The 12,075-nt window shown below is 39.6% G+C and overlaps 1 protein-coding gene across 6 annotated transcripts in view; it reads left to right on the top strand.

Annotated features, from left to right (window-relative positions):
- ARHGAP12 (Rho GTPase activating protein 12) overlaps positions 1-10,518 on the top strand; it is a 137,042-nt gene extending 126,524 nt beyond the window's left edge. For all 6 annotated transcript variants that reach the window (XM_059729131.1, XM_014609061.3, XM_019498402.2 and 3 more), the window contains 5 exons: positions 3,206-3,304; positions 5,911-5,988; positions 7,031-7,165; positions 7,419-7,521; positions 7,942-10,518. In XM_059729131.1, coding sequence (XP_059585114.1) covers positions 3,206-3,304; positions 5,911-5,988; positions 7,031-7,165; positions 7,419-7,521; positions 7,942-8,116 — 590 coding nt within the window. In that variant the 3' untranslated portion in view covers positions 8,117-10,518. The remainder of the gene's footprint in view (positions 1-3,205; positions 3,305-5,910; positions 5,989-7,030; positions 7,166-7,418; positions 7,522-7,941) is intronic.
- Positions 10,519-12,075: the final 1,557 nt, after the last annotated feature.

Below are 12,075 nucleotides of genomic sequence, written 5' to 3'. Positions count from 1 at the left end.
AAGAGTTGATAGATTGGTATGCAGTGGTTTCAATTGTTACACATTTATTTAAAAAAAACCTGAATTAAAAGTGTGCTAATGCAGATTTAAATACTTAAACCATTTGTTTACAAACACTGTTTACCTGATTCTAATTCTAGGTTTTAGATTTTAATGTATCCAATGTACTAGAGATTGCTTTGAAGTTAAGAGTCCCCTTGAGTCAGTAACTATGGGGATTGCCCCTGTTGGTAGATATGTACCAAGTGAAACCATGTTCTGACACTGACCTGCCAAGCTTCACATTTCAACTAATTTGGTTCAGTAGTATGAGCACCAACATATAAACCATGTCTGTTTACATTCCCAAATCCTAATTACAAAGTAAATTGAGATTTTTACTTGGTTTGGATGGAATTAATTATCCCCAGACTGCCAATTTTATTCCATTCAGATACCTAGAATTAATTTAATAGTTTAGTGTTTAAACCTCTGAGAGACTAGCAATAATGTGATCACTGGGCCAAACAGAAGTGTGTTAAACTGCTTGATTTACCAAAGCAGCTGATTACAGTAGGGGAGAAGTTGAAAAACTGATAGGAAACAGTGTGCATTAATTAGGAGTAATTGTATTTTAATATACTTTAATAAATGAAAATGTTAGTAAAATTAAAGAAAATGTTTTAAGATACAGTGGAAGAAAATGCAGATGTGCACTAAAAGATAAATGTCCTTAAATAGTCTAGGGATTTCCCATTAGGATTCACAGGTGCAAAACTTACTACATTCCTGTCTGAAATGTAAGTCTGAGTTTAGGTAGGCACCAAAAGAATATTTGGTGCTCTATACCGGGGTAGGCAACCTATGGCCCATGGCCGTGGGACTTTCAGGGGCTTTTGGCAGGGCGCTTATGGCTGCCAGATCTCTCCTCATGTCACATTCACAAGAAGTGGCAGCACTAGGCAGGTCATAGCACCCCCCCAACCTCTGACCTGAGGCTGGTAGTTTTTATCCTGAACATGGACAACGTTACCAGCAACTGTTCTGCATGGTGGGGAAGGGTGCAGAGAGAGAGGACCATTTTGTTCCAGAGAGAGCTTTCATTCAATCCTAGACGGAAAGAAAAGGTTAGCAGGGAGTCCCCCGAGAGGTGGTTCATTTATATTTCTAAATGTCCTTTTCTGTTTTGCTTTTTCATGTATTTGTGAGCTTCACTATAGAAACAGGTGATTTATCAATTTACTGACAGATTTTAAATGGAGAAATAAAGACCTGATGGACCTGAATTGGGAAGGTTTCCAATTTGTGGGGCACCACTAAAGAAAGCAAAAGACATGAGGGGAAAAAAGGTGCAGGCCAACATCATTGGCAAATGAAGGGGAAAGCAATGTAGAAATACTACATGATAGAGCAGGGATGGGCAAAATGGCGGATCCAGCAGCTGGACTCCATTTCCCAGCAGCCCTACCTGCATGCCTAGGGCCAGTTTCCATGGAGACCCCAGCAGCAGCCATGCTGTGATATAGCAATCCCAGCCTTGCGCTCTGGGGCACAATTGCGATCTGTGGCCTGTACACCCCTGCCCAGGGCATGCAGGCTGCAGATTGCGGTTCTGCCCTGGCTCTGGACCACACTTTCACCACCGCAGGATCCCAGCTGGGCTCCGGAGCAGCTCTGAACCCTGCCAGCAACCGGGGGGGGGGGGCTTGGAGGGGGCTTTAGCCACCCCAAAATTCCTTGTAACCCCTCCATAGCCACCCCTCCCAGCAGCACCGTCACTGCCTGCCCTGCACAGGTGGCAGCAGCTGAGCCCACCTCGCTCCCGCCTGCAGCACAGCACCTTCCTTATTCCATACCAAGAAGAGGCTGGCACTCCTGCTGCCTCCCAAGGCTGCTGGGACTGGCTTCCGTGGAAACCCCAGCAGCGCTATTACAGCGCAGCTGCTGCTGATGTCTCCATGGAAACTGGCCCCAGCTACAGAGGCAGGGGCTGCTGGGAAATGGGAGTCCGCTGCCGGCCGGATCTGGCCCGGAGGCCAGACTTTGCCCGCCCCTGCTACAGAGCATCAGTGGCAGATTATTCCGTCCTAACACAAAACATGGCACAAGTGCAGACTCCAGCAAATTGCTGAGATTTAAACTGACATGGCAAGATTCTTTGTTAAACGCTAGCTTGCATCTCATTGTCCATATAGCTTTTCATTCAGTTTTGCAGTAAGAACTTCACTAAATCCTTATTTTTGTTACTAGTAGGCTTTAAGAACAAGGTTCAAAACTACTCGTTACATAACCCTGTATATAGGCATCGAAACCAGGCCCCAAGCCTGTACTGGCGTGTCTGTGCAGAGCCCAGTTTTGTGTCCACAGGCAAACATCCATCCTTCTGCCCTGATCACACATCATATCACATACCTTAGAGCACTTAAGTCACTTACAGATGAACATGGGGTTAAATGGACAAATAAGGTGAAAGGTCATTTTTAGTAGCTCTTTTAAGTACTATTAAAACTAGCGTCAGAAGCTTTTAATTCAGTACCCGCTGAAACTCCTTCTCTGTCGAAAAATGTAGGCCGAGGATGACAGTACATTTTTTTTGCACAAACTTGTGTGGTCACTCTTGTCAGGAGCACAGGATACAACAGGACATACAGAAATCCTTTAAGTTCTCTTCTTAAAATGACAGCTGTATGGTACTTATTATAGTTCACCTAAGGGTATGAGAAGTGATTTCTGTAGGTCAGGCGGTTAGATTCTGGAATGCTGAGTGCTATAACAAAAGAGAAGTGGTTAAATATCTCTTTCTATTTTTATCTATGTGTAACTTTTATTCTAGTGTCACGATGGTGCCAAAACAGATAAAAACTATATGCAATTTTTACTGAAATTACCAGTTGTATGTGAGGTAGAACTGTGAATCAGGGGTACACTGTTTTTATTTCAGATTCCTTACGCGATCATGAGACAGACATGTTGGGCTGGATTTCAGAAGTGGACTGCTCTTGCATTTGGGGATGGGTTTTCCATGGTTCAGCACCTAGCAGCTACTGCTGTTTATAATAGTAGCTGTTGGATGCTTAGCAGTTTTCAAAGTCCTGACAGGTGTAACTCTTAACACTCTGGGTAACCATTTCCATCAGCTTTTACTCTGAGTGACTTTGCACGAAAGTAATTATATCACTTGAATCCCATTCCGCTGTAAATTAGTCTTTTTTTTATTTGTTTACAGATCAGGTGTTTGGCTCAAACCTCACCAGCTTGTGCCAGAGAGAAAACAGCACCGTGCCAAAGTTTGTGAAGCTGTGCATTGAGCATGTTGAGGAACATGGTAGGGTGAATATATTTGTCTTTTCTTGCCCTCTGAGTTGCCTGATTTTGAAAGGTTACAGTTCTGTGGCTTTCACTTGATTCTTGTAAAGTCAATGGACTGCATACAGAGTTAGCAATCTCCTTTGGGGTGCAGATTAGAGATGGACAGAAAGGGATCGATCCCTATCAGAAAGTTGTAGTTGAGACTTGGATCTTATTTGGGCATATATCAGGCAGTTCAGCAGCAGTGGGGATCCAGCAAGATAGGTGGCAAGTGAGAGGAACTGGAAGTATCTCTTATCAATAAGGAATTTTGGACAGGAGAGGAGGAAGTGGGAAGTGGAGCTGCAGGACGTAACCAGGAAAACTGCTGTAGTAACAAAACACCATTTTCTTAAAACAAGGCTATTTTTTTCTGAGAGTTCATTTCAAGGAAACCTTACTTAGAAAATCTGTGCCTTTTGGTGACATCAGATTAGTTGAGGTCCTTCAACCCATTGCACTGATGAAAGTTAAAAAATGGTTCACACAGCTAAAATAATCAATGTCTACAGCTTTTATAAATGTTGGAATATATTGAACATGCTTTCCTGCACTCCTGTGGGCAGTAATAAAAGTACAGATCCTCTTATTCAAATATTAAAGGGTGGCTAAATTGAAAACCACCCTTACCATTCTAGGAAGTCTGCACAAGACCATAAAACCTAATAATATCATTTATTGTATGTAAAAGTGTAGATGACTGGGGCTCCAAACTTACTTTTATTTCCTCATCTGTAGAATTGTAGAAAATTTAGGGTTGGAAGAGACCTCAGGAGGCCATCTAGTTCAACCTGCTGCTGAGAGCAGGACTATCCCCAGCTAGATTATCCCAGCCAAGGACAGAGAGTCCACAACCTTTCTGGGTAGCCTGTTCCCGTGTTTTACTACCCTCCTAGTGAGAAAATTCTTCCTGATACATAACCTAAACTTCCCTTGCTGCCACTTGAAACCATTGCGCCGTGTTCTGTCATCTGCCACCACTGAGAACAGTCTAGCTCCATTCTCTTTTGAACTCCCTTTCAGGTACTCGAAGGCTACTATTAAATCGTCTCTCAGCCTTCTCTGGACTAAGCCCCGCACACAGGAACCAGCTGCCTTTGCCACTCCCTGCCATGTAGACCTGGGACTCTGTGGGGAAGCAGGGACCGGGGCTTCCCTCCACTTCCAGCAGAGTCCCAGAACCTGCACAGAAGAGAGCAGCGAAGGCAGCTGGCTCTAGCACACAGGGCTTTCCCCAGTGCCATATGAGTGCTGGGAGCTCCATGTGCACTGCACGGAGCCCCCATGATAGAGGTGGCCTGGTAGGGCTGCACTTGTTGCCCCTGCGTGCAGTGCTGGCCAGAGCCACATGCCGCTTGGCATGGGCATGAGCACTCTGAGTTCCCCCGCACGCTGGTTTCATAGCTTCATAAATTGTAAGCCTGGAAGGGACCTCAGAAGATCATCGAGCCCAGCCCCTTGCACCAAGCAGAAAAGATAACTGCGGGTCAGGTGACTCCAGGTGGACATTGTGGGATACTAGATCAAAGGCCTTTTGGAAATCAAGGTATACAATGTCAACTTGCTCTCTTGTGTCCAGATGGTGAATTACCTGGTCATAGAAGGAGATGAGGTTGGTAAGGCAAGACCTTCCCGTGACAAAGCCATGCTGGCTGTCATTCAGAATCTTTCTTTCTGTAAGCTTATCACAGATAGACTCCTTGATAAACTTTTTTAGGATTTTCCCCAAGATGGAAGTTAGGCTGATTGGCCTATAGTTAACTGGGTCTTCCTTCCTGCCCTTCTTGTGAATGGGTACAACATTGGCCCTCTTCCAGTCCTCAGGGATTTCTCCAGAGTGCCACGAGTTGTGGAAGAGTTTCGCCAGGGGTTGCTCAATGACTTCAGCCAGCTCCTTCAGCACTCTTGGATGAGGATCATCCAGTCCCGCTGACTTGTATACATCTAATTTTTTTTATTGGTCATATACCAATTCTACGGCAATAGTAGGAAGGTGATTATTCCTACCGTGCTCCCGCTGCTAACACTGGGGGCTATGCACCAAGGGGGGGAGGGTGTGGGAGTTTCCCACACCATGCCACGATCCCTTATACTCGCACCTGCCCACCTGAGCTCCACTCCCACTGCCCTCTTGGGCCCAGGCTCCACTCATGCTTTTATTTATTCTAGAGAGAATACACGTGTCTTAAGTTCTTCATGTATTATGCATTGCTTGCAATAACTAAATATTAGAGACAGGATTTTCAAAAGTGCCTTACATAACATTAGGTCTCAGACTTACTAAGCTGGATACCTTGCTTCATTGGGCATGACAGAAAGCCACACACTTTTAGTATGTTAGATTTTAGAAATTATTTCAACTGTTTTGGAATGGCAGGCTGCTTGTTGGTAAATAATTGAGCCCTACAAATCAACAAGAAAGTAGCTAGTTTAAATCAACTTTCATTGGCAAATGTATTTGGAGTCTACATTTATGGGTTTTCTTTTTTCTGTCTGTTCTGTAAAACAAGCAGCAGATTAATGTACCTGAATATCCATAAGAATTTTTAACATATATTAAAATTAATTTAAAATGTGTTTTAGGATTAGATGTTGATGGGCTATACCGAGTCAGTGGCAACCTTGCAGTGATACAGAAGCTAAGGTTTGCAGTTAATCACGGTAAGTTCCCTTCATCTTTATTAACAGTTTGAAAATCTCTGCAAGACTATTTGTCAAAACTCTTAGACCTTCAGATTGTCTAAGGATATACTTTTTGGTTCATCTTTATGAGAACACTACAGTCTTTTTTTTAAAAAAACAAACTGCTGTGCCCCCCCTTCACCTCCTCTCCCAAAAAGAAAACATGTTTAAAATACTCTTAAATAGCTACTTCTAAGTTCTGCAAGGTGCCAGGTACCCAAGCTCTACAAGGCTGCTATCTTTATTCTTTAACAAATAGCATGTCAGGGTTGCTCATAACTAGGGCTGTCCGTAATATGCCACACAATTGTTAAAAGATTATGGCAATTTAAAAAGAATTTAATTCAAATAAAACATTTCCATACTCCATAGAAAGCAACCAAGTGTACTGAACTTACAATGCAGGGGTTTAGGTTGTAGCTGTGTTGGTCTAAGGACATAGGCAGACAAGGTTCCTTGGGTGAATTTGATATCTTTTATTAGACCAACCCAAATAGCTGAACTTAAAATAGAACTTGATATTTTTCTGCTACTTACATCATCAATGGGATTTTCTTCTGCACTTCTGAAAGGTCCAGCAAAGGACTCTGTCCTGCGGAGTTTGGAGTCAAACTGACTTTAAGCCAGTTGACCATCTTAAACCTGTACTGTTTTGAAGGTTGAAAAGTCCCTTTGCATAACCTAGATAGTCCTGTGAGTCTGTCTCTGTTACTGTAGCTGCTTCAGGGGTGACCTATGAGCTGCATTGCCACATATTGCATCAGAACTTTGATAGGGGGTCATTGGATCAGCCTTACATGGGGGTTCCACAGTGCTGATGCTGCAGCTCCTCTAACCAGTAGGTACACAGCATGTAGAGCTACTGCTCCCATTCTCTTACCCAGCAGAAAAGGGGCTGAAGCTGGGGTAAGAATGTCATCCTTGGTTTTAATGCCGAGTCCTGGAAATAAGAGTAGAGATGTGTCTTGGGTTTTAGGTTGGTTAAATTGCCTACATTTATATTCTTTACCTTGTCTTTCAGATGAGAAATTAGACTTGAATGATAGTAAATGGGAAGACATACATGTCATCACAGGAGCGCTAAAAATGTTTTTCAGAGAGCTGCCAGAACCACTCTTCACATATAATCACTTCAATGACTTTGTCAATGCAATTAGTAAGTCCAGAGACATGCACAGAATTTTCATACATCGTGCACAGTATACTTAATTATTCTCCTTTTCATCATTTCAAAAGGAGATATTATGAAATGCTGTCTTACTGAAGATCATTTACCAGTAGTATATAATTTGGCCAGCAGATGGCAGTATGTTACCTAATATCAGCAATGCAGAATTGTGCCTTCATTGAGTTTTTGATACATTTTAAATGAAATTGAATTATGTTTTATAAACTTTTATCTCTTCCAGAACAAGAACCAAGACAACGTGTCCATGCTGTCAAAGATTTAATTAAGCAATTGCCAAAGCCAAACCAAGATACCATGCAGGTACTTTTCAAACACCTCAAGAGGTAAGTAGCAGACTGAGGAGAGGGTCTTATTGCACAGCTGAACTTTCTTAAAAAATGTAAGTCCTGAGGGACTGATGTACTACTTTTTTCCTTCTGATGTTCATTGTGCTTTAATCAAAGTAGAGCATCAGACTTATGTTTACACAAGCTTCCAAAGACATGAACCCAAGTTTAGCAGTGAATAAACTGAAACACTGTCCACGGCTTTAGATTATAGGGATCTGAGGTTGGGATGCTATCAAGAATATTGGTTCAAGTATAAGATTTCCTAAGCGGAGGGAGTTACAGCAGTGCTTTATAGATGACAGAAGGAATAAATGTGTTGAAAAGCAAAAGGAAAAAACTCATTGACAATAATAAGTGCTAACACTAATTGATTAATTTATTTTTAAAGTGTGTTTTCTTTTTCCCCCCCTCTAGAGTAGTGGAAAATGGAGAGAAGAACCGAATGACCTATCAAAGTATAGCAATAGTTTTTGGTCCAACTTTATTAAAGCCAGAAAAAGAGACTGGTAACATAGCGGTCCATACAGTGTACCAGAATCAGATTGTAGAATTAATTCTGCTGGAATTGAACTCCATCTTTGGACGCTGAAGTGTTCTCAGACTGCAAACTGGAAGTGATGGGTTGGCAGCAGTGTCCCATCAAAAGTCAGATATCTCTGTATGTGATGTATTGTGTTTGTGGACCAAGCAACATCTTGATTTTGCACTTTTGGGGGTGGGGCAGGAAGGAAGAAACAGGAGGAGACTTTGACCATTTTAACTGCTATTTATGCAAGTTATTAACATTTGGATTTCACTCGTTACAAAATTTCAGTAGTTTATACTCTGCATTTTTTGTAACAAACTACACATCTAGTATAGGCATACACTGGATTTCTTGATGAGAAAAACTTGATCTCAAACTGGATAATCTGGAACTGCTTTTTATTTTATTTTTTTTTTTTTTAAGTCCTCCAGTTGGTAGGGCAAGAAATCTATTAACTGGCCTTGAAAATTTAAGTGAAAAGAATTGCTTCCTAAGCTCTTGTACTAAATCTATTTGATCCTGTATGGATCATTACAGCTGGGTTTCTGCATGCAGTGGCTTGCTTAAATTAGTGCTAACAGTGGCCAGTTTGGTTTACAGTAATCCAAATCTAATCCTTCATTTGAGACTTTTTTTTTTAATTATTATATTGCACATTATCCTTGGTGGAATTTTTTTTTTAATGGTTTGATAAAGCAGCGCACTAGTATTTTAAATACTGAACTTTCAAGACTATCCAGCAGAGGATATTTGTTCTGTGGTGATCTAGAATTTTTATTTAATACACAAGTCCATTTTCAGGGTATTTCTTGGGTCACGGTTTGTGCTATATTGATTTGCAGCTAACAATCCTAAGTAAATACCGATCTTTTCTAATGCTATACTGAGTTTTCAGTATGATCCTGTGGTAGTGAACATTTTTCAATGTAAATACATGCTAAAGACTGAATGGCCTTTGGCTTATGTACATAAAATCAGTTGTATAGTCTCAAAGTACCTTCTAGTCGCACATTTCTAATCATGAGTAGAGTAGCTACAAGTAGCTTAATACTTCCAGTTTGGGTTTCTGCAAAGAAACAGATTGTTTGGGAAAGCTAACTGCGTGCACTTTTAGATGTTAATTACATTTGCAGGCAAATAAATATAATGCAAATGGTACTGGAAAAATACTGTGTGTGTGCTTGCTAAATTGTTAATGCACTACAAGAGGAGCCTTTTAGATTATTTAATATGTACAGGATACATTAGAGAAATGTATTATGAATTCTAACATCTACAGATAGTGGAAACCCATGTTTTCATAGATAGATGTTTGATGGAAACGATGATGATAAATTTGAGAATTCCTTTTTACATTAATGTAGATTAATTTGTAAAATTGGTTTTGGAAGATTTTGTTACAGGGAACATGGTCTGCTGAAGATTTTTTAAATGTATTTTTCTAGACTAACTGCTGTACCTGACACATTTGTTATGTCTAATCTGAATAAAGAAAAGCATTAGATATTTTGGGATTTGCTATTTCAGATTTAGACAACATTATATCCTGTTTCAGTTTGCAAACATTTTGCCAAATATTCACTTACTGTCTGTTGAAAATAATACTTTTGCAGAGTCAGTAAGATGTTTTTAGAAATGAAAGCTTAACTCAGAATGAATCATGGTTTCCCCCATTCCTACCTCCACTCTCAACAGTACTTGGACATACATTATGATAGAAGTTTTGGGAAGATTGAAGTAATTTATACAGTTAAACTTTCAAATATCCTTACAATTTTTTGTGTGCTCTTTAGAACACCTGCCCACAACAGAGAAGCAGAGAAGTAGAGAAATTATTGTATTTTACCTTTGATCTTTTTTCTGCGGCACTTAAAAAGAAAAGCTACAGATTCTGGCAGTGGGGGATAAACAAAACCGTAGACTTTTTTCCAGGAATACATAACAAAATAATGAGTAGTTTCTCAACTTTAAACCAAACAGCAGTAGAGTTCCAGTGACAGAAAGCTAGCCTGCAAGTCTCTGTTAAGAAAAGAGAGAGAGAGACAGACAAACAATTTACCTTGTGGCTTTCTCACTCTTTTATTGTGGCAGTGGTGAAGTTTTGCGGTTTGTTGCACAGCAACTTGGTGAGAATTGTAATAACTACAAATTGGCGTTGCATTTTCAGCCTCCTATTCTGCTTTTACATGTTTGAGCTGCAGAGATGGCATCATCCAGTAGGAAATATAAATCCAGTTGGACGTCTTGTAGTAGTTTATTCAAATCCCCATTTATTAGAATATTAAAAGAAAGAAAGAAAATCTTATTCAGCAGAAAAAAATAAGATTGCTAAACTACAGATCATTTTGTCTGTATATATATTGCTGTATTCAAAGAAAAGAGAATGCCTTTAAAAAAAAATTAAATAGTATGGGGAACCATAATATTTTCCACTGTATTCCCAGAGAATAAAGCATTTTGTTTTATGTTTTTGTCTTTGTGCAGTAAATGTTATGAATGCTTAAACATCTTAATATTCCGTTTGAGAAGGAGTAAGTATTTTCAAAAGCTTCAGACAATAAGACTTATTTACCTGCTAGCAAGGAAAAATATCCCAGCTTGAATTTTTGTAAAACAGTATATAATTAATTTGTCTTTCTAGACATAAAATATATAGCAAATGATGTCTTCCATATCTACCATTAATTCTTTTTTAAAGTATACTTTAAAACTGTTTGACTTTAAAGAAGGTCATTTAAAAATTGAAAAAAGTTTGGAATTGAACATGCACTGGCCTACTACTATTTACATTAAGAAATCTTTAAGAAAAAGTATTAGGAAAATATGAATAATTGAAAATTAATGATTTATAAATATGATTTTTATTCTTAGAAGTGAAAACAAAATTATTAGCATACCAAAATTACCACTGAGGATAGCCAAGATTATAGTATTTGTATATTGATGCCAGCTATTTTCATAAACCCAATATTTGTCCTGTTGGCAATAATTCGGCATCTGTGGAGATAGTAGATATAATATTACTGAAGTGGCATTGCTTGAGCTTGATATTGAAGAAATTTTGCTGTAGCAAAATTTTACTAGATCAACATAACAAATTGGGCACGGGCATGAAGACTGCTAAATGAATGCATCAAGCCTTGTCAAGTTGATTTAAAAGTCATTTCACTGTATTCTTTCCGTTTTTTAAATGCATCTCAGATAGTGGTGAGGCTATCCTTAACTTTCACTATCAGCTCCTAATAGCTTTTTTTTTTTCTTGCTTTTTTTTATTTGTAATTGCATCCTCTCTTTATTATGACATGCAGATCCTTGACTCCTTACAGCCTCGAAGAGAAGGTGAGGTACTCCCTTATCTGAGTTCACTCTAACAACTAACTTAACTCTGTTTTAGAAGAGTTGACTGTGGAATGCTACTTTTTCCTTTAAAGGAAGCTACTTTATTCAGAGACAAAGCAGTGAGATTATGGAATCAATTGGTAATTCATAAAAGCTATAAATGTAGGCTAGGCACAGTTAGACCGACTGTTCTGGAGAAGGGGGAGGTACAGAATGTCTAATGAGGCATTCTGTAACCACCAAAGAGAAGGGAGTTCCTCTGAAGAATCTTAATTAGCCTCTACAATTGCAAAGTTTTGTGAGCAAGCAGCTGCTGAGACTGTATTCTGCTGGATCAAGCCCTTACAAAGTAGTCTTATGTGATTATGGAACTCAAATGAACATTTTTCTTCATGGTATTGTCGTAAACAGAGCACTTGTAAAACAAGATAACACTGTGACAAAGGAACAGAAAGGCATTTAGAGGGAACCCTGGCCTCCCTTGCTCCCCCTTTTTCCCCAGAGAAAGGAATGGCAGCTCTAACATGAAAGATTTTAGAATTTTACAAAACAGATGGATTTCACTGTTGAGAAAAATATATAGCACTGCCTAGAATTATTTCTGGCGGGGGAAAAAAAACGTACTCATCAATTTATTCTCAACAGCCTCTGCTATCTGTAAATTAGCAATTTAATTCTTAACT

The sequence above is a fragment of the Alligator mississippiensis genome, chromosome 5 (genome assembly GCF_030867095.1).
Source record: "Alligator mississippiensis isolate rAllMis1 chromosome 5, rAllMis1, whole genome shotgun sequence".
NCBI classification, from domain to species: domain Eukaryota; kingdom Metazoa; phylum Chordata; order Crocodylia; family Alligatoridae; genus Alligator; species Alligator mississippiensis.
The sequence above is the reverse complement of the archived record's forward strand: the minus strand, read 5'-3'. Positions and strand labels throughout refer to the sequence as shown.